Genomic DNA, 27,464 nt, shown 5'->3' on the forward strand with positions numbered 1-27,464 from the left:
TCAACATAACACAATGTCATAAATCACCATTTTCCAGAGACACAAAATTAGATCAATTAACCTCCAAACCGCATCTTTTACCATGTTACCCTACTGTGTCTATTTGTGATATGATACCTCTACAAGACCAAAAAAAAAAGAAAAGAATATATATATAATACATGGATGAGCTCTCTCTCTCTCTCTCTCTCTCATATATATACATATATATATACATACATATATATATATACATACATATATATATATACATACATATATATATATACATACATATATATATATACATACATATATATATACATACATATATATACATACAGGTGCTGGTCATATATTTAGAATATCAATCAAAAAGTTGATATATTTCACTAATTACATTCAAAAAGTGAAACTTGTATATTATATTCATTCATTACACACAGACTGATATATTTCAAATGTTTATTTCTTTTAATTTTGATGATTATAACTGACAACTAAGGAAAATCCCAAATTCAGTATCTCAGAAAATTAGAATATTGTGAAAAGGTTCAATATTGAAGACACCTGGTGCCACACTCTAATCAGCTAATTAACTCAAAACACCTGCAAAGGCCTTTAAATGGTCTCTCAGTCTAGTTCTGTAGGCTACACAATCATGGGGAAAACTGCTGACTTGACAGTTGTCCAAAAGACGACCATTGACACCTTGCACAAGGAGGGCAAGACACAAAAGGTCATTTCAAAAGAAGCTGGCTGTTCACAGAGCTCTGTGTCCAAGCACATTAATAGAGAGGCGAAGGGAAGGAAAAGATGTGGTAGAAAAAAAGTGTATAAGCAATAGGGATAACCGCACCCTGGAGAGGATTGTGAAACAAAACCCATTCAAAAATGTGGGGGAGAATCAAAAAGAGTGGACTGCAGCTGGAGTCAGTGCTTCAAGAACCACCACGCACAGACATATGCAAGACATGGGTTTCAGCTGTCGCATTCCTTGTGTCAAGCCACTCTTGAACAACAGACAGCGTCAGAAGCGTCTCACCTGGGCTAAAGACAAAAAGGACTGGACTGCTGCTGAGTGGTCCAAAGTTATGTTCTCTGATGAAAGTAAATTTTGCATTTCCTTTGGAAATCAGGGTCCCAGAGTCTGGAGGAAGAGAGGAGAGGCACACAATCCACGTTGCTTGAGGTCCAGTGTAAAGTTTCCACAGTCAGTGATGGTTTGGGGTGCCATGTCATCTGCTGGTGTTGGTCCACTGTGTTTTCTGAGGTCCAAGGTCAACGCAGCTGTATACCAGGAAGTTTTAGAGCACTTCATGCTTCCTGCTGCTGACCAACTTTATGGAGATGCAGATTTCATTTTCCAACAGGACTTGGCACCTGCACACAGTGCCAAAGCTACCAGTACCTGGTTTAAGGACCATGGTATCCCTGTTTTTAATTGGCCAGCAAACTCGCCTGACCTTAACCCCATAGAAAATCTGTGGGGTATTGTGAAGAGGAAGATGCGATATGCCAGACCCAACAATGCAGAAGAGCTGAAGGCCACTATCAGAGCAACCTGGGCTCTTATAACACCTGAGCAGTGCCACAGACTGATCGACTCCATGCCACGCCGCATTGCTGCAGTAATTCAGGCAAAAGGAGCCCCAACTAAGCATTGAGTGCTGTACATGCTCATACTTTTCATGTTCATACTTTTCAGTTCGCCAAGATTTCTAAAAATCCTATCTTTGTATTGGTCTTAAGTAATATTCTAATTTTTTGAGATACTGAATTTGGGATTTTCCTTAGTTGTCAGTTATAATCATCAAAATTAAAAGAAATAAACATTTGAAATATATCAGTCTGTGTGTAATGAATGAATATAATATACAAGTTTCACTTTTTGAATGGAATTAGTGAAATAAATCAACTTTTTGATGATATTCTAATTATATGACCAGCACCTGTATATATATATATATATATATATATATATATATACACACACACACACACAGTATCTCACAGAAGTGAGTACACCCCCAAGTGAAAATGTCCAAATTGGGCCCAAAGTATCAATATTTTGTGTGGCCACCATTATTTTCCAGCACTGCCTTAACCCTCTTGGGCATGGAATTCACCAGAGCTTCACAGGTTGCCACTGGAGTCCTCTTCCACTCCTCCATGACGACATCACGTAGCTGGTGGATGTTAGAGACCTTGCGCTCCTCCACCTTCCGTTTGACGATGCCCCACAGATGCTCAATAGGGTTTAGGTACCCTCAGCTTCTTTAGCAAGGCAGTGGTCATCTTGGATATGACGTGCACTCATCTTCTTTGGTCGACCATGGCGAGGCCTGTTCTGAGTGGAACCTGTCCTGTTAAACCGCTGTATGGTCTTGGCCACCATGCTGCAGCTCAGTTTCAGGGTCTTGGCAATCTTCTTATAGCCTACACCATCTTTATGTAGAGCAACAATTCTTTTTTTCAGATCCTCAGAGAGTTCTTTGCCATGAGGTGCCATGTTGAACTTCCAGTGACCAGTATGAGAGAGTGAGAGCGATAACACCAAATTTAACACACCTGCTCCCCATTCACACCTGAGACCTTGTAACACTAACGAGTCACATGACACCGGGGAGAGAAAATGGCTAATTGGGCCCAATTTGGACATTTTTACTTAGGGATGTACTCACTTCTGGACAGGATGATGATAAAATTTGGAATATCAAAGTGAACAATTAAAACAAAAGCGTATCATGTATCTAAATCTCACTTGCTCTTTTTGTTCTGTAGATGAACGAGAGAGACAGACTGTGGGGCGACTCCACGCTCCCGCCCCCTGATCTCTATGACGAAAGTCCTGCAGCAGCCCACCTGGCCATGTTAATGTGGCTCCTCCCCTTCCTGCTGCTGGCTCTCCAACTTTAAAATGAAGCAACCAATCAAAGCACCACAGAACTGGGACAGCGTGCGTGTGTTCATGAGTTTCAAATTCCACATCACAATAACTTGTTCAGAGAGGACGCAAGAACTGCAAAACTCTTTAAATATATGAAACCCTGCTCCATTCCTCAACGCAATTTAGTGATTCATTGTCTGGATGTTCACAATGACTGATTTCAAGGGTTTAAATAATTGTGTGTGTGTGTCTCTCTCTCATATTTTGGACTGAAGATGGTGCCCGTGTAAGATAAAAGCCCCTCTTCAAAAGAAACGTCATGGTCACACAATTCTCACAAAAAAAAAGAAGAAAAAGACGACAACTACCTGTTCATCATCCATATTTTAATATCTATTTTCCCCAGCTCTTTCGAATGGATGGTGTTGGTACGTGTGCTGTATATTCACCCGGATAGAAGTGTGTTGTGATGTTTTCTTGAAGAGGAACAAGTGGTAAGAGAAAGGAAACCGATGTATCGCACTAACTGTGTCTATGATGAGAGCTCTTTCACGGGCTTCAGAGGGTTACAGAGATGGTCTTTATTTTTGTAATGTGGTTGTATTGCTCAGATGTATATCCCACAGACTGTTTCTCCCAGCAGTCCTTGAGTGCACGTTTGCCAAAAAATGGCACAGAAACGAAGAGCAGCACAGCTTAAAGTATCTTGATGAATGATCATTGAGCGGTTCTTGTATACTTCACCTGTGAATATGGGTGTCTGAAATACTGCATCAAACTGCTTATTGCAAATGGAAAAAGAAGCACAAAACACCCTGATAAACAAAGCACTTCCTGTTCATGTGAATTCAAGCAGCTTTATCATATCTCCTAACTCACTGTTTGTCTCAGCCAATCAAAACGAGCACAAGGGTCCATCAATTCTCTCCAGTGACTGACAAGTTTTCTGCATCCCCATTCCATGAGCACTCGACATCTGCAATTGTGTTGCTTTTTTTATTCTCGATTGTCCTGTGATGACAAACAAGGCGAGTGAAAAGTAAATGCTTTGACCCCCAACAACCTCCAGAGACAATTGACAACCAGCGACCGGCATCATAAAACGGGGCAAAGCATTTCTGTCAAATGGGTTGAAATTGTGGATTTTACTTGTTATTACCAGAAAAATAAAGCTGCCAGATACAGATGTACAGAATAATGTTTGTGTTACCAAATATGTGCATGCAGTGAATAAGTGCCAAAGTTTGTTACGATCATCAGACTCGGATAGAATCTGCATTGAATTTGGGGTAAAATCTGCAGCAATGGATTTAAATATGGTAAAATATGCTCAAATGATAGCTGTATGGAAAATACCTGTGAGATTCTTCATATAAATGAAGATGTCTACATTTTTGTTGTCGCAGAGAAAAAATAAATACTGTTGTAGTGAAGAATATCTTTAAAAATCAAATTAGCCAAAATAGGTAGTAATTAATCTAGGGGATTCATAAATGACTGATGTTGTAATTCTGCAGAAATCTTTAACTTCTGTGGGCGCAGATTGTGTGTGGGCCCGCCAATCAGCTCAAGCTGAGGGGGTAATGAGTAACTCGGGGAGCGAAGTAACCCTCATTTATTTGGAGCAGTCATCGCATTGCCACCTATGTGCATCGTCTGGGTCAGCACACACATCCACACTGCCCTTCAGCACGAACAACCCCCAACAAAATGAAACACCCACAACTGTCACTGCCACAAAACATACTATAGGATATCTGAACATCTCAGTAGGAAGACAAATGTTCAGATGTTTGCTGGCAAGCTAAATTCAGGGGCTGTCATGTTATTCAGTGTATGGAATTCTTGCTTTCTGCCCAATCCCCAACCCGACAGCAACAAAAGAGAATTTCTCTGAATAGAAACTACTACTACTACCACTACTAATAAATATAGCTGCAAGCAGCAATTAAGGGGCACACTGTAAAAAAAAAAAAAAATCCCTGTAAAATTTACGGTAAAAAAAAAAAAAAAACGGCAGCTTTGGTTGCCAGAACTTTACCGTAAAAAGTACGGTAGCAACGTTTTAGGTTTTACGGGACAGCACATTGTTTACTGTCTATTTTACAGTTCATAACCGTATAATTTAAAGGTTTATATTGTAATAATTACGATTCATAACTGTTTATTTTACACACTGTAAAAAAAAAAACTTATTTCAATTATTTTTATTTTTATATTAACTTATTTCATTAACTGATATAATGTTAATTTACCAACCTATTGAAGTACTAATATCTGTTTTGTACCTTTGTAATACACCGACAACCACCAAACACAGTGGTGATCAGAGTCACATGATGAGTCAAAGTTCATCACAAGCAGCTTTTCCACAAGCTGAGAAGAACAACACTAATATATAGAAGGTGCTCACAGTGTCATTCACACAAACACTGAACACCATCATGGTAACACACATGAAATTTTAAAAATGCAATAAACATTAATTTAACGTTAGATGTGACAAAAAATATACATAACTGATTAGAAAAAAATATATAGAAGAAACAGTTATTTCAATGAAAATAGATCAAATGTGAAGTGTCACACAGGAAATTGTGGGAATGTCATTTGTATTTTACTGTAAAATTACATTAAATGTACCGTTAGATCTATTGCAGTTATTCACCGTATATAGTGTCGGAAACTTTCTGTAAATCAATTAACTGTTTTTCACCATAGCATTTTTACAATCTTTTACCGTTAAAATCACGTCATTTTTTTACAGTGCAAGAAGGCATGATTTTAGTTAAAATGAATACAGTTCACTAGTAATATGATTTAATGGTTTATCATTTTTGACCAATAGGTGGAGCTGTTACCAAGTTGATGTGGTGTGGTCAGTGTGAGGTGACAATGACACACATTGACAATTTTTGTAAATTGAAACATCTTGAGCGATGGAATCAGATGAAAAAAATGTTTCTAACACTTACGGTTCAAAAGTTATTAGTATAAACGTGAGTGCAATTTTGGGCAGTTGGTGGCGCCAGAGGGATTGAGTTAGAGACTCCAAAATTGCTGTGGTTAATGTTCAGACTGTCCTCTATCAGTGTGCCAAATTTCTCAACTTTTTACCATACGGTTCTATGGGCTGCCTTAGACTCAATAGAAGAATAAGATGACAACAAAGAAGAATAAGACAAAGATGTCGGCAAAGACGATGACAATAGGTGCCTACGCACCTTCGGTGCTTGGCCCCTAATAATAATAATAATAGCTTTCTACAACGCCGGACACAACTGATATGATTAGCCTTTGTCTTGACTATGTTATCAAACAGCTAATAATGTGTTGCTAATGTTACACAAATCATGTTCCTGTTTGTCATCTCAGAATCAGACAGCTGCCTTCTAAAAATCAGCATCCTTATAAACGCTTTAAACATATGAAGTCAGTAGAGAAAAGCCCAGCCCCACATGTTGACAGGATTGGTTACATGTTTGTGACGGTAGGGAACATGGGCCGTTTCAAACCTCATTTTTGAGACCGTCTTTGGTACTCTGCTGTTGAAAATACTCTAAAATGGTTTGTACAGACCTATAAACAACTTGATTTTCACCACAGGAGCCTATAATGCAAATCTAGCCTAAAAGGTTTGAAAATGTCCATCACTTAGCAGAGAACAGCTAGTTTGTAGTTATTTGCTTACAGGGTTGAATTGCTGAGATTGACGAATGCAGTCAACACTATAATTTGTATAAAATTGAGAAAATGATTTCTTGTACTCACGTCATGATGTTGTAGAGTCCAAATTATGACTTTTATGGTCTTATAATTTGAAGAATGTTCCATTTTTTTAATCAGCTAATTAACTCAAAAATGTCTGCAAAGCCTTTAAATGGTCTCTCAGTCTAGTTCTGTAGGCTACACAATCATGGGGAAAACTGCTGACTTGACAGTTGTCCAAAAGACGACCATTGACACCTTGCACAAGGAGGGCAAGACACAAAAGGTCATTTCAAAAGAAGCTGGCTGTTCACAGAGCTCTGTGTCCAAGCACATTAATAGAGAGGCGAAGGGAAGGAAAAGATGTGGTAGAAAAAAAGTGTATAAGCAATAGGGATAACCGCACCCTGGAGAGGATTGTGAAACAAAACCCATTCAAAAATGTGGGGGAGAATCAAAAAGAGTGGACTGCAGCTGGAGTCAGTGCTTCAAGAACCACCACGCACAGACATATGCAAGACATGGGTTTCAGCTGTCGCATTCCTTGTGTCAAGCCACTCTTGAACAACAGACAGCGTCAGAAGCGTCTCACCTGGGCTAAAGACAAAAAGGACTGGACTGCTGCTGAGTGGTCCAAAGTTATGTTCTCTGATGAAAGTAAATTTTGCATTTCCTTTGGAAATCAGGGTCCCAGAGTCTGGAGGAAGAGAGGAGAGGCACACAATCCACGTTGCTTGAGGTCCAGTGTAAAGTTTCCACAGTCAGTGATGGTTTGGGGTGCCATGTCATCTGCTGGTGTTGGTCCACTGTGTTTTCTGAGGTCCAAGGTCAACGCAGCTGTATACCAGGAAGTTTTAGAGCACTTCATGCTTCCTGCTGCTGACCAACTTTATGGAGATGCAGATTTCATTTTCCAACAGGACTTGGCACCTGCACACAGTGCCAAAGCTACCAGTACCTGGTTTAAGGACCATGGTATCCCTGTTTTTAATTGGCCAGCAAACTCGCCTGACCTTAACCCCATAGAAAATCTGTGGGGTATTGTGAAGAGGAAGATGCGATATGCCAGACCCAACAATGCAGAAGAGCTGAAGGCCACTATCAGAGCAACCTGGGCTCTTATAACACCTGAGCAGTGCCACAGACTGATCGACTCCATGCCACGCCGCATTGCTGCAGTAATTCAGGCAAAAGGAGCCCCAACTAAGCATTGAGTGCTGTACATGCTCATACTTTTCATGTTCATACTTTTCAGTTCGCCAAGATTTCTAAAAATCCTATCTTTGTATTGGTCTTAAGTAATATTCTAATTTTTTGAGATACTGAATTTGGGATTTTCCTTAGTTGTCAGTTATAATCATCAAAATTAAAAGAAATAAACATTTGAAATATATCAGTCTGTGTGTAATGAATGAATATAATATACAAGTTTCACTTTTTGAATGGAATTAGTGAAATAAATCAACTTTTTGATGATATTCTAATTATATGACCAGCACCTGTATATATATATATATATATATATATATATATACACACACACACACACAGTATCTCACAGAAGTGAGTACACCCCCAAGTGAAAATGTCCAAATTGGGCCCAAAGTATCAATATTTTGTGTGGCCACCATTATTTTCCAGCACTGCCTTAACCCTCTTGGGCATGGAATTCACCAGAGCTTCACAGGTTGCCACTGGAGTCCTCTTCCACTCCTCCATGACGACATCACGTAGCTGGTGGATGTTAGAGACCTTGCGCTCCTCCACCTTCCGTTTGACGATGCCCCACAGATGCTCAATAGGGTTTAGGTACCCTCAGCTTCTTTAGCAAGGCAGTGGTCATCTTGGATATGACGTGCACTCATCTTCTTTGGTCGACCATGGCGAGGCCTGTTCTGAGTGGAACCTGTCCTGTTAAACCGCTGTATGGTCTTGGCCACCATGCTGCAGCTCAGTTTCAGGGTCTTGGCAATCTTCTTATAGCCTACACCATCTTTATGTAGAGCAACAATTCTTTTTTTCAGATCCTCAGAGAGTTCTTTGCCATGAGGTGCCATGTTGAACTTCCAGTGACCAGTATGAGAGAGTGAGAGCGATAACACCAAATTTAACACACCTGCTCCCCATTCACACCTGAGACCTTGTAACACTAACGAGTCACATGACACCGGGGAGAGAAAATGGCTAATTGGGCCCAATTTGGACATTTTTACTTAGGGATGTACTCACTTCTGGACAGGATGATGATAAAATTTGGAATATCAAAGTGAACAATTAAAACAAAAGCGTATCATGTATCTAAATCTCACTTGCTCTTTTTGTTCTGTAGATGAACGAGAGAGACAGACTGTGGGGCGACTCCACGCTCCCGCCCCCTGATCTCTATGACGAAAGTCCTGCAGCAGCCCACCTGGCCATGTTAATGTGGCTCCTCCCCTTCCTGCTGCTGGCTCTCCAACTTTAAAATGAAGCAACCAATCAAAGCACCACAGAACTGGGACAGCGTGCGTGTGTTCATGAGTTTTCAAATTCCACATCACAATAACTTGTTCAGAGAGGACGCAAGAACTGCAAAACTCTTTAAATATATGAAACCCTGCTCCATTCCTCAACGCAATTTAGTGATTCATTGTCTGGATGTTCACAATGACTGATTTCAAGGGTTTAAATAATTGTGTGTGTGTGTCTCTCTCTCATATTTTGGACTGAAGATGGTGCCCGTGTAAGATAAAAGCCCCTCTTCAAAAGAAACGTCATGGTCACACAATTCTCACAAAAAAAAGAAAAAAAAAGACGACAACTACCTGTTCATCATCCATATTTTAATATCTATTTTCCCCAGCTCTTTCGAATGGATGGTGTTGGTACGTGTGCTGTATATTCACCCGGATAGAAGTGTGTTGTGATGTTTTCTTGAAGAGGAACAAGTGGTAAGAGAAAGGAAACCGACGTATCGCACTAACTGTGTCTATGATGAGAGCTCTTTCACGGGCTTCAGAGGGTTACAGAGATGGTCTTTATTTTTGTAATGTGGTTGTATTGCTCAGATGTATATCCCACAGACTGTTTCTCCCAGCAGTCCTTGAGTGCACGTTTGCCAAAAAATGGCACAGAAATGAAGAGCAGCACAGCTTAAAGTATCTTGATGAATGATCATTGAGCGGTTCTTGTATACTTCACCTGTGAATATGGGTGTCTGAAATACTGCATCAAACTGCTTATTGCAAATGGAAAAAGAAGCACAAAACACCCTGATAAACAAAGCACTTCCTGTTCATGTGAATTCAAGCAGCTTTATCATATCTCCTAACTCACTGTTTGTCTCAGCCAATCAAAACGAGCACAAGGGTCCATCAATTCTCTCCAGTGACTGACAAGTTTTCTGCATCCCCATTCCATGAGCACTCGACATCTGCAATTGTGTTGCTTTTTTTATTCTCGATTGTCCTGTGATGACAAACAAGGCGAGTGAAAAGTAAATGCTTTGACCCCCAACAACCTCCAGAGACAATTGACAACCAGCGACCGGCATCATAAAACGGGGCAAAGCATTTCTGTCAAATGGGTTGAAATTGTGGATTTTACTTGTTATTACCAGAAAAATAAAGCTGCCAGATACAGATGTACAGAATAATGTTTGTGTTACCAAATATGTGCATGCAGGTGAATAAGTGCCAAAGTTTGTTACGATCATCAGACTCGGATAGAATCTGCATTGAATTTGGGGTAAAATCTGCAGCAATGGATTTAAATATGGTAAAATATGCTCAAATGATAGCTGTATGGAAAATACCTGTGAGATTCTTCATATAAATGAAGATGTCTACATTTTTGTTGTCGCAGAGAAAAAATAAATACTGTTGTAGTGAAGAATATCTTTAAAAATCAAATTAGCCAAAATAGGTAGTAATTAATCTAGGGGATTCATAAATGACTGATGTTGTAATTCTGCAGAAATCTTTAACTTCTGTGGGCGCAGATTGTGTGTGGGCCCGCCAATCAGCTCAAGCTGAGGGGGTAATGAGTAACTCGGGGAGCGAAGTAACCCTCATTTATTTGGAGCAGTCATCGCATTGCCACCTATGTGCATCGTCTGGGTCAGCACACACATCCACACTGCCCTTCAGCACGAACAACCCCCAACAAAATGAAACACCCACAACTGTCACTGCCACAAAACATACTATAGGATATCTGAACATCTCGGTAGGAAGACAAATGTTCAGAGGTTTGCTGGCAAGCTAAAATCAGGGGCTGTCATGTTATTCAGTGTATGGAATTCTTGCTTTCTGCCCAATCCCCAACCCGACAGCAACAAAAGAGAATTTCTCTGAATAGAAACTACTACTACTACCACTACTAATAAATATAGCTGCAAGCAGCAATTAAGGGGCACACTGTAAAAAAAAAAAAAAAAATCCCTGTAAAATTTACGGTAAAAAAAAAAAAAAAAAAACGGCAGCTTTGGTTGCCAGAACTTTACCGTAAAAAGTACGGTAGCAACGTTTTAGGTTTTACGGGACAGCACATTGTTTACTGTCTATTTTACAGTTCATAACCGTATAATTTAAAGGTTTATATTGTAATAATTACGATTTATAACTGTTTATTTTACACACTGTAAAAAAAAAAAAAAACTTATTTCATTAACTGATATAATGTTAATTTACCAACCTATTGAAGTACTAATATCTGTTTTGTACCTTTGTAATACACCGACAACCACCAAACACAGTGGTGATCAGAGTCACATGATGAGTCAAAGTTCATCACAAGCAGCTTTTCCACAAGCTGAGAAGAACAACACTAATATATAGAAGGTGCTCACAGTGTCATTCACACAAACACTGAACACCATCATGGTAACACACATGAAATTTTAAAAATGCAATAAACATTAATTTAACGTTAGATGTGACAAAAAATATACATAACTGATTAGAAAAAAATATATAGAAGAAACAGAGTTATTTCAATGAAAATAGATCAAATGTGAAGTGTCACACAGGAAATTGTGGGAATGTCATTTGTATTTTACTGTAAAATTACATTAAATGTACCGTTAGATCTATTGCAGTTATTCACCATATATAGTGTCGGAAACTTTCTGTAAATCAATTAACTGTTTTTCACCATAGCATTTTTACAATCTTTTACCGTTAAAATCATGTCATTTTTTTACAGTGCAAGAAGGCATGATTTTAGTTAAAATGAATACAGTTCACTAGTAATATGATTTAATGGTTTATCATTTTTGACCAATAGGTGGAGCTGTTACCAAGTTGATGTGGTGTGGTCAGTGTGAGGTGACAATGACACACATTGACAATTTTTGTAAATCGAAACATCTTGAGCGATGGAATCAGATGAAAAAAATGTTTCTAACACTTACGGTTCAAAAGTTATTAGTATAAACGTGAGTGCAATTTTGGGCAGTTGGTGGCGCCAGAGGGATTGAGTTAGAGACTCCAAAATTGCTGTGGTTAATGTTCAGACTGTCCTCTATCAGTGTGCCAAATTTCTCAACTTTTTACCATACGGTTCTATGGGCTGCCTTAGACTCAATAGAAGAATAAGATGACAACAAAGAAGAATAAGACAAAGATGTCGGCGAAGACGATGACAATAGGTGCCTACGCACCTTCGATGCTTGGCCCCTAATAATAATAATAATAGCTTTCTACAATGCCGGACACAACTGATATGATTAGCCTTTGTCTTGACTATGTTATCAAACAGCTAATAATGTGTTGCTAATGTTACACAAATCATGTTCCTGTTTGTCATCTCAGAATCAGACAGCTGCCTTCTAAAAATCAGCATCCTTATAAACGCTTTAAACATATGAAGTCAGTAGAGAAAAGCCCAGCCCCACATGTTGACAGGATTGGTTACATGTTTGTGACGGTAGGGAACATGGGCCGTTTCAAACCTCATTTTTGAGACCGTCTTTGGTACTCTGCTGTTGAAAATACTCTAAAATGGTTTGTACAGACCTATAAACAACTTGATTTTCACCACAGGAGCCTATAATGCAAATCTAGCCTAAAAGGTTTGAAAATGTCCATCACTTAGCAGAGAACAGCTAGTTTGTAGTTATTTGCTTACAGGGTTGAATTGCTGAGATTGACGAATGCAGTCAACACTATAATTTGTATAAAAATTGAGAAAATGATTTTCTTGTACTCACGTCATGATGTTGTAGAGTCCAAATTATGACTTTTATGGTCTTATAATTTTAAAGAATGTTCCATTTTTTTAATGTACAAATCAAACAGTAAACAGATGTCTGCAGCTAAATAGCACATTCATGATAATTAATTAAAATGTTTCTACTACAAAAGAACAGAAAATTAACTGGTTGCACGCAGTTGAGAAGTTCAAGACCTCTGAGATGGCACAGAGCAACCATTTTAAGGAGGGGATTTGAGGAAAGTGCCACAAACTCTTGGAATATTTACCATCTCCGCTTATGGATTCCTGGCAATGTATTTGATCAAATGCAAATATAAAGCTAATGGTGAAAATTTCCATTCAATTACGGAGCAGCAAAGTATCTCTAATATATCAGAGCGGCGAGACTTTGACAGCTAATCTCGACTGCGTCTGTTCTGAAAAGGCACTGGATAAAAGCTCTCGCCGAGCTGAGGAAGTTGTCACGATGTTGTTTATCCTCATCCGCTTGCTGATAATAAGGACATAATGCATTTCATCTGTCCTGTTGTCACACAAGTTGAAATGTTTACAATAGCACACTATGCTATGATGATAAAACAATGTACGTCAGATGCAGAAGTGTTATGCCATACAGTAGTGTTTCCCCTTGGGCTACATGAATAACTCAATAGTAAAAACTACTGCAAAAGGAAGCTTGTCATCTCATTAAATAAATGATTAACACAGAACAGGCAGTCATTTTACCATTTAATTATAGACAAAATGTTCTATGTCATTCTTTATGTACACATAATTACAAGGTCAGGTTAAAGTTTCAGGTCCTATTTTTTTTCCTTTAAAGTAGGCAGCTAGTTTAAAGTTTGTTCATGACATTCGCCATCTTACATACAAAAGAAGCTGCAATGCAGTCACATTTCAAAAGCCTGGGATACTCCACCCTCCAAGTGCAGTAAGTTGCTTAACAGAGACGGCATTCACATTACTGTCCATCACTATGTACAAAAAAAACTTGAGTGCACTTGCTGCTACATTATATATATATATATATATATATTAACAAACTACAGACTCCGTATCTACAGTATCACTGTATATAGATGGTGCAGTCAGTGTGCGAGGAGTACTGTTTGAGGCTTACAGAGAAAAGCATCGAGAGAATTAGCTTCCCTCTGAGGGAAGAGAGACCAGCTCCTTTCATTAGACCACTTTGTGTGAGTGCGTTTTCCCTTTTGGGCCCTAACAGATCGAGAGAAAAAAAGAAAAAAAAAAATTCACTCCGCGACCACCGTTACATTCGCACCTGATGTGTGACACAGGACATGAGTTTCCATTGAGATCACGGACAGATTAATAACATCCTGTTTAGGCTGTCAGTGCTAGGTGTTTTGTTCTGGTCTAGCAACCTGTGTCCCTTTATTCATGGCACTCTAAACGCACCAAGAACCGGCAAGCAGATCATCTGTGCAGTCTCGAAACAGCCGCGCACCAGGATAATGAAAGATGTAATGACTGCGCTGCTACACGCACTTACACCGGTTTAGATTTCATAATGTCACATTTGCTCACTCTATCTCTGACCTTTCCATTGCACAAGGCAATCCACTCCATATCCTCGAGAATACCCGACGCAGGTCCAGGTTTGTGCATTTGTGTATGCAGATAATCCTTCGCCAACCCAAAATGACATCTGACATTTTGCGAAACCCAAACAAGCGCGCTGCTGCCTGCCTGCAGTCTCCTTTTATTTCTTCTTTCCTTGAAATGTGCCTGAGAAATGGACTGAGATTTCAGATAAGAGAGAAGTGAGAGGAAGTAAATAGCAGAAGCAGCACTATCATTACGGCAAACATAAACACTCATGTCTCGGATCACTACACGGACATGTGAAAGGAGGTAATTCCAAAGGGAATGGAAGGAAAGCTAAAATGCAGATCCTCTTATTCTGGCAAACGTGAAAAGCTCAGGAGAGACATCACAGATGACCTGTAAAGTCAAACGCTTGTAAACATACCAGCTCATTGTGTTTTATTCCAGAGAGTTAGCGCACCAACCGCACACCAAATGAGACACATGATTAATTATCATTAACAAATAAAAGCAATTTGCGGCAACAGAACTACTACCGCCATGATTAAAGAGACAAAGACGCATTATATGCCTCTAAAATACGGCCTGTACTGTATGTGTGTTTGTGTTATAGCCATGCAGCCAAAGACCGTCTCTAGAAGGGAAGTGTTTGTGTGTGTTGCCTTCAACAGAGATGCAGCAGTGCAAAGATTCCTCTTCCTGATTGTAAAAATAGAATAAAATAACTGAAATAAGTTAAATATCATAAAGTGGCCCAGGATAAGTCCTATCAGTCAGGGTCACATAGGAGTTCATTTCCTGTAGTGTTTCAGAAGTGATTCAGTTCCTCCAATCAGAATCCACTTGGCTTCGATAAACCACGCCCCCTTGCGTCTCCTGTGAAAGCGACCCAGCCATAAGTGTGTGTTCCTATGACTCAGTCCTGGCAGGGGTCCGAGGTCAGAGGGCGAGGGGTAAATGTCAGATGCAGGTGGCGGGCTGTGCTAATGGCTGCTGTTTGCGGCTACGCAACCCTCCCGACTTCTCCTTATATCCCAGACACATCTGCTGAGAGACGTCCACTAATGCACTCGCTACTGCCAGACCTGAGAAGAGAGGAAGACAAAGAGGTGATTTTGACCGCCATTATAACGGCCTCGACAGCAGAAAGTGTAAAACTGTTCAGCACTCAGCGTGGGGCCAAATTGCATTGGCCTGCCGACCCACCTGACTGTCCTGGAGGTGGAATACCGCCGGGGCTTCTGGGTAATCTAACAAAGATGGAGAGCACTGCGGCCTTATTCCCAAAACAGGGCTCCAAAGCTATGGGCTTAGGCACAGACTGTGAGAAAGGAAAGAAAGTGTTACAAAAAATATATTTGTGAAAATGCTTCTATTTTGCATTTACCCCCCATTTAATACAAAAGTTCTCTTACAAATTATATTATCAGCTATCAGATATTATATCATATCATATTATACACTACCATTCAAAAGTTTGGGGAGGGTAAGGTTTTTGTAATGTTTATTTTTTTATTTTAATATATTTTAAAATGTCATTTATTCCTGGGATGGCAAAGCTGAATTTTCGAATTTCTACTTTATTCCAGACTTAAAGGCACAGTATGTAAGTTTTGCCGCTAGAGGTCGCTTTTTCAAAACAATAACAAAGGTGTAGCTTGATGACGGCGTGACTGAGCATGGAATCATGGGAGTTGTCATCCTCAAATCCACAGCGGATGGACAGCAATCCGATGGGACTCGGACAGAAATCATGTTCATGGATGAGCTAATGTATTAAAGCTTAATTAACGTTACTGTGGTGTGAAGCAGGGCGGTGCCGAGAACCGTGGGACATTTTATGCTGCTGCTTTTATTATGCTTGTATGCCGATTTCTCTGGATTTAAACATTGTTGGAAACATTTGGGATAATGTAAGTACACCCGTCAACAAAATATATCACATAGTTTTAGTGGTTTTTGGATATTTTAATCCAAAAATCTTACATATTGTGCCTTTAACAGTAAAACAATAAGATTTTCACTGTGGTCTCAAATATTTGAACCCCAATGTACATATAGATGACAATGAAACACATCTAGGCATTTCTGACTCTAAATTCTGACTGAATGAGTCACATTTAAAAACTGATATACAGTCAAACCGAAAATTATTCAGAAATTTTTGATATATTTTTACTAGTGGGTGCAGGACACTATAGTTCATTTATGTAAGTGAGGATAGCAAAATAAAGTAAACTGACATATTATACCCAAAAATTCTTCATACAGTGGACTACCAGTAAAATTGATAACAATTTGGGACCAAAAGTTATTCAGACACTTTGACCTGACCATGTTTTGCTCAAGTGTTATCTGACATCATTAAGATTATTTTTTCTGACACAGTTTAACTTTGAGATCTTGTCATATTTTATTACCATTTTTTTAAACTATAGTGAATAAACTGTATTAATGAATGAAATGTTCAAGGTGTCTGAATACATTTTGGTTTGACTGTATGCACACCTGAGTCACTGGTATTTTAAATTGCTGTATTATACTCTTATCCCATTCACCTCTTAACTGTGGTAAGACCAGTGCACCAAATAGCATTTTGTAGGAAAAAACATTTTACTTCTACATATACTAGTGTACTGGAATGACTGCTATATTCCACGGCACCATACTTACACAAAAAAAAACATGTTGTTTGTAAGCATTATATGTTAATGCATGTGTGGTGCAGGGCTGAAAGCGCATGACCTTCTGTTTTAGAACACACGCACAAATCATATTCCAACTTTGACCCATTTCACACTCATTTTGCCCTTAGTCCCAAGACTTACATAAACTCTCTTTTATATATACACACACACAAACTTGTTCTTTTTGCGTAACTGCCGAGTTTCCCCAGTGTGTGCTGTGTGTATGTGTGGTATTAGTGCGTATGCATCAAAAAGACTGTTCAATGACTGAGTGTTTGTGTGCTTACTGCGGCTCTCCTACCCCCATTCACACATTCTCCCCTCTGCACAGTACGCTTGCATATTCATTCCTCCTTTTCTTCATATATTCTTCTCTTTAAACCACTTCTTATCCTACCGAGGCCAGTTCACCCCCTCACTCCTCTATCTCTCTCCTCCTTGCACTTTCCCCACTGTCAATTCAAAACAGGGGGGAACGTCATTTATCTTTAACGCCATACACACCTACTCTTCCAGCACACAAAAAGAAGAAACTCCTGGTAAAATTCAATTACAGCCGACGAGAGCAACGGCATGAGTATGGAGGGGCGTATTGCTGTATGTACGCATTTATATATATATATATATATATATATATATATATATATATATATATGCACGTCCATTACGTTTCCGCTCAGGCGATTATCTGAGGCAACCAGACTGAGCAAGCAAAAGACAGGTTCTGTTTAATTAACTCTTATAATTAAAAAAGAAAACAAGAGCGACGGCGAGTGAGTGAGCGAGAGGGTAGACTGAGCGTGTCAGAGGCCACATACTACAGCACTGAATGCTCTGATGTCCACTGAGCTTGTGTGCTTCTTTCTTGTTTAGTCGTGTTTACTTTAGTTTCACCCCCTCTGGGCCCTTCTATGAGATTTGAGAGAAATAACTGCATTTATAGCTTTTTGCTATCAAGGACGGCTGGATTGTAATTACGTTTAAACCTTGATAGTGAGCATAGGACATTGATGGAGTAGGATTGAGAACTCGGCAAAGAGGTAAATCTAAATCGGATCTTCACTCTAGGGCTGTCATTACAGTGTTAGGACAACAAACACTACAAAACAGTAATTACAAACCAGCAATTCTTGAAATCAAATACAGCTGTAATACTATGTAATGCGGTTATTAGTTACAAATCTCATAGAGTGGTCAAGAGGCCTTGAAACTAATGTAAAAATTAAAGAAAGCTTCATCTAAAGCCGGGCGTACACAGTACAGTTTGTACTGTCATATGTGCTCGGAGGCTATTATTTTTCTCTCGGGAGAAATTGCGAGTCAGTCTTTTTTTTCCTTCAGAATTGGACTTTATAACTCATTTTTGAGAGTTTATAATCTCACAATTCTGAGAAAAGAAGTGAGAATTGCAAGATATAAAACACAATTGTGAGAAAAAAGTCAGAATTGAGAGATATAGGTCTCTCTCTTTTTTTCCCTCAGAATTGGATTTTATAACTCACGACTGTGAGTTTATATCTAGTAATTCTGAGAAAAGAAGTCAGAATTGCGAGTTTATATATCACAATTTGAGAAAAGAAGTCAGAATTGCGAGATATAAACTCACAATTCCAAGTCAGAATTGCGATATAAACTTGTATATAAACTTGTAATTGCGAGAAGTCAGAATTGTGATATAAACTCGCAATTACGAGAAAAAAAGTCAGAATTTCGAGTTTATATCTCAATTCTGAGAAAAGTCAGAATTGCGAGATATAAACTTGCAATTACAAGAAAACTAGTCAGAATTGCGAAATATAAACTCGTAATTGCGAGAAAAGTCAGAATTGTGAGATAAACTTGCAATTACGAGAAAAAAAGTCAGAATTGCGAAATATAAACTTAATTATGAGAAAAGTCAGAATTGCGAGATAAACTTTTAATTGAGAAAAATGTCAGAATTCTGATATAAACTCACAATTACGAAAAATGTCTTTTTTCCCCCTCAGAATTGGATTTTATAACTCACAACTGTGAGTTTATATCTCATAATTCTGAGAAAAGAAGTCAGAATTGCGAGATATAAACTTGTAATTGCGAGAAGTCAGAATTGTGATATAAACTCGCAATTACGAGAAAAAAGTCAGAATTGCCAAATATAAACTTAATTATGAGAAAAGAATTGCGAGATATCAACTTTTAATTACGAGAAAAAAGTCATAATTCTGAGATATAAACTCACAATTATGAGGAAAAAAAAGTCAGAATTGCGAGATGTAAACTCTTAATTGACAAAACAACAACAACAACAACACAGAATTGTGAGATAAAATTATCTTTTAAATTATTTTATTCCGTGGCGGAAACAAGCTTCCATAATGGCATGACCTCTTGAGTGTCTGAGCTTGCAGAGTGTATGCCCGCCTTAACTAGACACTGGACGTGTGATGGTTTAAAGTTTCAGAGCACCACATTTTTAGAATGCGTGACATGCGCGAGACACTGCAAAAGATGCATGACGGTTAAAGCTCATTTACATTGAAAAACAATGTAACAATGTAAAAGTGGCACAATGGAGCAGAAAAATGCATTCTGTGTGAACAGCCCGTAAGGGTGTATTCAGACCTATAGATCATTTGCTTTGTTACAATGTTGCAATATCTTCTTGGTTTAGTTCACTTTCACAAGGCAACATTTCTTAACGGACCAAAATTTGTTAATACAAGTCATGTGCGAGTCAATGGTCAGAGTGGATCCGTTTACGTTCCGTTTATGTTACCATTTACCTATTTCAGAGAAGAGCAATTAGGCATCATTTTAAAATAAAAAGGCGCTTTGCTTTTCAATGGCGTGTTCACCCATCATATATTATGATACAGCCTGGTTCGTTGGTCCATTGGGTCGGATTGCTTTCTCGCCACAAGCATACTGCTCTAGAGCAGCCTGAGAACACCTCGTTTAGGCAATCTCGAACCATTTGTTTAGGTGACGATCCAAGCGTGTTTGCCGTGTTCATAAATGTGTAAATGAACCTTACTAAGAGAGAACACACCAGGTTCCAAACAAATGCTCCAAATGTATAAGGTGTGAAAACACCCTAAAACACAGAGATTTAGTCTGAGAATTAAAACACAGAAGTTCTGTTCTAAAACCCAGTGAGCTGCTCAACCAGACAGCATTTGAGGCACATTCCTGAAAATCTATACTACCGTATAGTACACGTCATTTTAGCCAAGTTATCCAGGAGCATCACATGTATCCATCACAGATCCTAGTATTCACTATGGAGAGCTCTGTGAAAATTTTCAGCCAAGATTGTACATGGAGTTAAAAGGAAATATATTTTATTTACTACTTAAAAATCAATAAAAGTATCTAATTTATAGTGCTGGGTAAAAACATAGATTTTCCAATTAATGGCAATCTTTATTTCAACGATCCAGATATCAATTCTTAAAATACCAAAAATCAATCTTTTACTCTATGCCTATTTTCAGTGGGTGCATGAAAATGTAGCCTACATGGGAAAAAAAAACTCAGCTGCATAGTTTGAGCCCTGTTGTTAATATATAAATTGATTATTATTTTCATAATGTACTAAGAAAGTTCCCCTGTATCCCTGTAGAAATCTATTGCGGCCTGTATGGAAAAACGAACATACAACGTGACCAAGGTTCTTTTTAGTGAATCAAAAACATACAGCACAACCACTGCAGCACGATTCCTGAAACAAAAGACTCTTTTAATGAAGTTCAAAAAGACAAGTTACTGATTTCAAATCACTCTAGGGCTTTTCACACTTTGCTTAACCCCAGCTTCTCTAAACCCAAGAAACGTTTCACACTTGTAAATTAGAAGAGGTGCATGAATTGCAAAAAGCATACAAACCACATATTGTTGTAAGTGTATATCTATTGGCGTCATGTTTCATTTGCTGAAGCACTTCTATCTATTCGTTATGTACAAAGAAAAAACGCGGAAGTTTATACGAGATATTTATCGTGCAGAATGGAGGGAGTTATTAACATGTAATATGAGTGAGAGATCCGTAGTGAAGTATCAGTCTCTCCTGTGTAGAAAGCGCAATACATCATTAAATGAAAAGTGAAAGTTACGTGTGCTCAAGTATGGTGTCCCATACTTGGAATTTGTGCTCTGCATTTCACCCATCCAAGTGCACACACACAGCAGTGAGTATTGAACACACACACACGGACACGCACAGTCAGAGGAGTGGGGAGCCATTTTTTGCTGCGGCGACCAGGGAGTGATTGGGGGTTAGGTGTCTTGGTTAAGGTCTTGCACCTCAGTTGTGGGTAATGAGAGTGGAAGTTCATTCACTCATTGAACACTCATTCACTTAATTTTGTAGAAAATTAATAGAAGTCATAAAGAGTTGTCAAATAGTGAAGCTAGAGTTATATAAACATGTATCCAATCATGGTTAATGACACCGCAAATATGCAAAGAAGAACACTAACCCAGGGTTTAGGAATATGCAGCGTGAAATGCCAGACTACAAATACCCAGAAAAATCATTGTAAACCCTGGGTAAAACACATGCGATGTGAAAAGTGAAGTAAGATAACCCAGGATTCCATTTACTGGGGTTTAGAATGAAACAGGGTTAAAGGGTTAGTTCACCCAAAAATGAAAATTCAGTCATTTATTAGTCACCCTCATGTTGTTCCACACCCGTAAGACCTTTGTTTATCTTCAGAACACAAATTAAGATATTTTTGATAAAATACAATGGCTCAGTGAGGCCTGCATTGCCAGCAAGATCATTTCCTATTTCAATGGCCAGAAAGCTACTAAAGACGCATTTAAAACAGTTAATGTGAAACAAAATAGCGACTTTATTCAACAATATCTAGCGATGGCCATTTTCAAAACATTGCTTCACGAAGCTTCGAAGCTTTACGAACCTTTTGTTTTGAATCAGTGGTTCAGAGCACCAAAATCATGCGATTTCAGTAAACGAGGCTCGTAAGTGTTTCGAAATTTCAATAGTTCACCTGACTTTGGCAGTTTGATATGCGCTCCGAACCACTGATTCGAAACAAAAGTCAAAAGTCGCCATTTTGTTTTTGTTTTTTTATTCGTGTCGCTTCATAACATTAAGGTTGAACCACTGTAGTCACAAACTGTTTTATATATGTCTTTAGTAGCTTTTCTGGGCATTGAAAAAGAAAATCTTGTTGAAAATCTTGTCAATGCAGGCCTCACTGAGCCATTGGATTTTATGAAAAATATCTTAATTTGTGTTCTGAAGATGAACGAAGGTCTTACGGGTTTGGAACGACATGAAGGTGAGTAATTAATGACAGAATTTTCATTTTTGGGTAAACTAAACCTTTAGCTATTTCAAAGGTGAAAAGCCCTTCTAAAACACTTACCTGTATAATTTACAACAATAGCAGAGAGAATTTTAAAGCGAAGCAAAATAGGCATTATAACTGAAACATATCAAATCAAGAGCTGGTGAATTGCAATCGAAAGCAGGAAATCTGTACTAATAAAAGCCCATCCATTTAATGAAAAACTGACTACTGCACCAAATATTTGTGCGCTACTGTATTTATTTTAGTGCTTATTTGAGCATTGAATCATTAACATACGCTAATGAGAAACTATTGTGCTTCACATTAGAAGCGCACAAGTGACCAGGCCTAAAAGAGTTGCTGCTGTAGAGTTTCAAACGACTTTTTATTAGGTTGCCGTCTTAGAAGGCAGTTGCTTATGTAGACAGCAGACAGCGACGCAGCTCACTAGGTTTTGGAACAGAGCCAGTGACTCAGCTTTCAGTTCACTCCCGACATTAACATATGCAGTAACTGCACTCCCTCTTAAAGCCAACTCTGATGTCACCATACGAAAGGTCACGCTAACCTTCACGTTTCCACCAATCAGGTCTGGCGGCTCTTCGTCCGTCTCCAAGGCGACGTTGATGGTGGCGAATGGTCGGCTGGCCATCTGCTGCATTTCTCGCAGGAGTTGCTGAGGAAGAGAAGAGGAAGATTATCCAACAGCGTTACATTCACACACAAACACGGATACGGCTCTGTGCGCCGTTAAAGCCGAGATCAATATAAAGGTGAATGTTGAAACGACACAGCTTGAAAGAGATGCACGCTGAATTTAAAAGAGAGAAGGCCAGATTGAAACAAGCTTGTGAGCACATAAAAACATAAAAGGACCATCTAAGAAGTCAAACAAAAGGGAACTGTATATCTGCACAGCCTTTTAACTGTCAGAGACAGAGAGAGAGCTTACAGAGAACAGATCAAATGCTTGTTAAGCATAACTGATGACACTCTTTGCTTGTATCTCAGGGAAAAAAGGATGCAAACACATAAATTGGCACAAATCATCCAATAAATAAGGGAAAAAATTGAAAGGTTATATACAGGTATGGAACATCTGATAAGTGTTGGTATTAAAATTTCAAGAGCTGTGCTCAAGTGTTTTTTTTATTTTATTTTGAGATACATATTCGAATGTCTGTCAACAAATATTGGTAGACAAATAACTATATAAATAAATACTGGGGTTGTGATAGAACATAGAGATATCTTTTTCCTTTCTTTTTCTTCTTTTCAGATGAAAACTGTGAGTGAATGGAAATTATTCAGGGACACATGACAACTCGAATCGGCATCATCCATGTGAGCAACACATCTCCAGAAGACTTCACAATAATATTTTCTATAAACTTCCCTGTGTTGTTATTTTTTAACTAAAACTAAAAAAAGAAGAGAGGAAAAAACAAAACAAAAAAAACAACAACAAAAAAAAAAAAAAAAAACCTCATTTACATTCATTAAAATAAAGCTAAAAAAAAAAAAAAAAAAATCAGATGATAAAAAAAAAGCTATTACCCTACTCAATTTAAACAGGAAAGACTACATTTTTAGGTCACCGTTTTAATATTTTTTTCATGTTTAATGTATTATGATGTTTTGTATTTACTTTTTATTCACTCCACTGCTATAAAACTAATTGCTCCCATGAGGGAGAACAAATAGTAAAAGTAAAGTAAACCTAAAAAGCTTAAATTATAAAATGTTGTTTTGGTAGCTAACTGAAATTAAATCGGTTTAAGTATAAGAACTAAAAATACTCAAATGAAGCTGAAAAATTTTACTTAATATAAAAACATTATCTATCTTTCTATCTACCTATCTACCTATCTATCTACCTATCTATCTATCGTATGGTTTTAAACAATCTACATCCATCCATCATGTAAATATGGTTTCCATCCATCCATCCATCCATCCAATGTTTATTTAGTGAAAGCAGTGTTAAAATGCTTCTTTAAAGTTCATTTTCACTGTGTTAAGTTCCTAAATTAAACATTTTGAATTGAAAGTCTCAAATGCTCCCACGGGACTGTCTCTTGGTGTCTGATGTTAATAATGATGACGATGGTAATCTGAATCAGTATGTGCGTGTGAGAGAAAGACAGATAGAGAGAGTGATAAGAGCAAAACAAGCTTCTACACAGCAAACCACTCAATTAGAAATCCCCATCGTCCGACTGCCATTCCTCTCAGCAGGATCCACAAGTCATTTAATCTGTGTGTGTGTGTGTGTGTGTGTGTGTGTGTTTGTTGTGTATCTGTCCAACCATGTTTGAATGCTCAGCCCAACACACAACAGAAAATCTTATAAAGACAGAGAGAGCAAAAAGGAGAGAGAGACAGAGAGAGTGAGAAAGAGAGAGAGAGAGAGAGAGAGAGCAAGCGCTCCAGGGAGCACAGCAACTGTCACACACATACCCACATGGTCCCATTGCAGCACATCAAAGTGCATATTTACTGATGTGTGCTTTAAACTACCGTCAGGAATATAAGGCATATCCAAAGAGACAGAGCAGAGGGGTAAAGATGGATGTGGAGAGTGGAGAAAAGAGAGAGATCTTTCAATCAACCTTCAGGAGAGAAGCAGTGCTGAATCAGATGGTGAGGTGTAGCCATGCTGAATACTGATCTGAGACAGGCTGTGTGCTGAAACAAGAGGATGCACTGATATCAATTCCCAATGTGTTTCTCCAAGCTAGTCTGGATTGGTGGTTTTGGTCACTTGTCAGCTAGCCTCGCGTAGCCAGACCTTCAGACTAACGGCAGAAGGTCTGGACTCCAAAGAAGCTTTCATTAGCCAAGGACTGCCTAAGAGACCATCTGACTGAAATGAAAAGCAACCAATCACAGTTCTTTTGTTTAGCGTTATGTTTAGGGGAGTGAAAATGACCCTACAATAACAGACTGGCATGTAAAACTCTTGGATGTATTTTAGAGTCTATGCCGTGAAGTTCACATACTATTGAATATTCAGCTTTTAGTTCTGTCAAGCACTCATTGTCACAGTTGTACACAATGGCTTTCTTATTCCATGAGGGGGTTTGGCATAGCAACGGCTTTGTTTCAGGTGGGCTGTTAAAGAACGTGACACACACATCTCCTGGAAATACAGTAGAATTCAACCAGATGAGTGGTGGCCGAATGCGTTCAAACAGCCACAAAAGACCGCCTACTCTCCACCTACTGACCTAATGCGTAAACATTATGGGAAGCATGCTAGCCAGATGAGATTTAAACCCATGTTTGGTTTAAAGACAAAAAATGTACCAAGCACAATGTTCTCTCACCATTCCTGATTTCTAACACGCACTCACAGCGTTCGGTGTGGTCTTGCGGTTATCAGAGCAGAAACGAAAGCTACTGCTCTCTGTATGTTTTTCCATGATCTTGTGAATTTATACGTAAATTTTACAAGCTTGTTTTGTCCATTAGATCAAAAGATCTGAAAAAAAAAAAAAAAAAAAAAAAAAACCATACATTTACCTGCCCATAGATCCTCCCCTCAAAGAAATCAGGACAGAAGTGGACAAAAGAGGTGGATTAAAATACCAGGTGTAAACGGGTAAGTCTCCCTCGTCAGATCCGATTGACCAAAACGCATCTTAATACCAGGTATAAACAGGGTCTCATTGTCAGCTGGTCAATCTAGGAGACCAGCTGGAAATCCAGCAAGACCAGCTAAGCCCAGCTGTTTTTTAAGCAATGTAGTCTTGATTTGTCTCATGGTTCATGGGGTTCCACAGATTTCTTCTACACACCACTGGTTTACACAGGCTTTGTACAGGCAGACAGCAAAAATCGGATTTTTTTGGTGGGTCTGACTTAAATCAATTTGTTATTTGAACATCTAAAGATCTAAACTAGGGCTGCAACAACCAATCAATAAAACAGATAAAATAATAATGAAAAACATTAACAACAAATTTGATTATCATGCCTGCATGCTGTATATTGAAAACATCTGCCAGTCATGTCAATTTACAGTGGTGAATAACACACTTCTATAGACAAAACACATCTGAAATATAGTGGAAGACACAGAGCGAGTTGCTGCAAAATAAGTGTACGTCCAAAGTTGTCCTAAGCATGGAAATGGTTTATATTAAGTGCCATAAACAAGCTCAAATGCATATAGCCTACAGAATCATGCAGCTTGCCCTGTCATATGCTTTGCCAGTAAATGTAAAAGGATTGTTGTGGGTATGAAAGTAATATAATTACTATTTTCAGATAAGTGAATGCATATAGTCTGGTTTTGTTTTACTTTATTATGGTGGGCAAGTTTTATAATGTAATGTTTATTTTAATCCTTTTTTGCACAATATGTATATCGTAGCCTATAAAGATACTCACACTCTTTGAGGACAAGAATGGGCAGGCTGTAATAACTTTCTTAAAATCCCATTAATCAGACATTAAATGACAGTTTAAAAGATTATCAAAACAATCATATGTTGCATCCCTAATCTAAACCCCATCCATATGGTTTAAAAACATTTGACACTTATGGTATCTGATGCGTCTCATGAGTTCAGCACTGCGGCGAAATATCAAAACGTCTTCTATCCTCTGATGAAATGACAGCTCCTCTCATGTCTTCTGGCATCGTGGGGACGCTAAAGTCATTAGTAGGGCAACCCGTGTAGATATAGCGAATAGTCACCACACTCTCTGAACAAATGGATCTGATTTCATCACTTGTAAAATGACAGTGGGGACAGTCAGTTCTAAAGATTAGACTTGGAATTGGAAGCACTGTGAACGAAGCCATAGATTGATGGTTGATTGTCAAGAGAGAGAAAAAACATGCAAAAAAATGAATCATTTAGTTGCCTCTGAGACTGCCTGTAAAAACAATGGCATTGTATGTCTGATATATGTAATTGTCTCAGCAACAGGATGAGAAAGTGCAAGAGAGAAAGGCTACAAGTGGGAGGAACATGACGGAGAACAGGAGGGAGCCATCCAACCAACCAGAGATAAACCTGGACCACTGTGAGAGATTAATGCGGGAATATAATCCCCCAAATGAGCCGTAATCCAACTGCCTAATTACTCCCACAAGCCCCTGAGACTACAGATTAGTGGAAT

At 38.6% G+C, this 27,464-nt stretch overlaps 2 protein-coding genes across 3 annotated transcripts in view; one reads left to right on the forward strand and one right to left on the reverse strand.

Annotated features, from left to right (window-relative positions):
- gfra4a (GDNF family receptor alpha 4a) overlaps positions 1-10,197 on the forward strand; it is a 129,451-nt gene extending 119,254 nt beyond the window's left edge. The window contains exon 8 of one of the 2 annotated variants that reach the window (XM_051918227.1): positions 8,907-10,197. In XM_051918227.1, coding sequence (XP_051774187.1) covers positions 8,907-9,041 — 135 coding nt within the window. In that variant the 3' untranslated portion in view covers positions 9,042-10,197. Of the gene's footprint in view, positions 1-2,763; positions 4,054-8,906 lie in introns of those variants that run through there. The other variant, XM_051918226.1, reaches the window with a different exon arrangement.
- Positions 10,198-13,488: 3,291 nt separating this feature from the next.
- Positions 13,489-27,464, reverse strand: part of atrn (attractin) — a 77,065-nt gene continuing 63,089 nt past the window's right edge. Inside the window, exons 27-29 of the mRNA XM_051918223.1 lie at positions 22,900-23,007; positions 15,548-15,662; positions 13,489-15,426 (exon numbers count right to left, since the gene is read on the reverse strand). Of these exons, the coding sequence (XP_051774183.1) occupies positions 15,302-15,426; positions 15,548-15,662; positions 22,900-23,007 (348 nt within the window). The 3' untranslated portion in view covers positions 13,489-15,301. The remainder of the gene's footprint in view (positions 15,427-15,547; positions 15,663-22,899; positions 23,008-27,464) is intronic.

This window comes from Ctenopharyngodon idella, chromosome 13 (assembly GCF_019924925.1).
Source record: "Ctenopharyngodon idella isolate HZGC_01 chromosome 13, HZGC01, whole genome shotgun sequence".
NCBI lineage: Eukaryota > Metazoa > Chordata > Actinopteri > Cypriniformes > Xenocyprididae > Ctenopharyngodon > Ctenopharyngodon idella.